The sequence below is a fragment of the Plasmopara halstedii genome (assembly GCF_900000015.1).
Source record: "Plasmopara halstedii genome assembly, contig: Scaffold_1286, whole genome shotgun sequence".
Taxonomy (NCBI): domain Eukaryota; phylum Oomycota; class Peronosporomycetes; order Peronosporales; family Peronosporaceae; genus Plasmopara; species Plasmopara halstedii.
Genome location: NW_020188201.1, coordinates 26,869 through 27,542, shown reverse-complemented (window position 1 = coordinate 27,542; position 674 = coordinate 26,869). Strand labels below are relative to the sequence as shown.

General features: G+C 39.8%; 1 protein-coding gene across 1 annotated transcript; it reads left to right on the top strand.

Moving 5' to 3' along the window:
- Positions 1–116: 116 nt before the first annotated feature.
- On the top strand, positions 117–598 carry PHALS_01013 (uncharacterized protein; the record flags this gene model as incomplete). Its single annotated transcript, XM_024730793.1, has 2 exons — positions 117–163; positions 484–598. The coding sequence occupies 2 exons, from the start codon at positions 117–119 to the stop codon at positions 596–598; spliced, it is 162 nt and encodes a 53-aa protein (XP_024581035.1).
- Between the last annotated feature and the right edge of the window lie 76 nt (positions 599–674).

The window sequence follows — 674 nt, the reverse complement described above, 5'->3', positions numbered from 1 at the left end:
CGGGCAGGTGAGTGAATATAACCAAAAAGTGGTGTACAAGCAAAAGTGAGTGAATATATCAACTCCCTATATATATTGGTTTTCTATTTGTACAATTGTACCTTAATTAAGTAACGATGTCCCGCAGCCGTCGTACAGCCGTGCCAAGAGAGACTTCATCATGGTACCTTTGAAACAAGAAGTGCTACCATAAAATGATACGTACCCATAAGCATGCTTTCTTGAAGCACATAGAATAATTTCTGAACTTTAGAAGCATCGTTAAAATATAGCCTTTTGCTCAAGACAGAATATGTGATCTGTTTGATTATTCGGGTGTGACAGACGATGCAATGATTAAGCTACTGCGTCCGAAGCTGGCATGTTTTACCTCAATCCAGCAACCTAACGAACGAGTTGAGAGCCAGCAATGTTGTCAAAATATTTAACTATATGTGCTGACATTTACGTTGCATTCTCGCTGTATAGCTTAAATGGGTGTAGGTTTATCCCTCCGCAGACATTATGTCTCAGAGAAGGCGAGACGAATGAATCAGATTGGGATCAAACACAGAACTACAGCTTGCAATACATGCGGCTCTTAACATCATCTTGCTAATCAAAATGTTTGCACTATCGACTTTAAATCATACCTCAAGCGCGCAGGACGATTTAAATAACCATCTCTTACCACA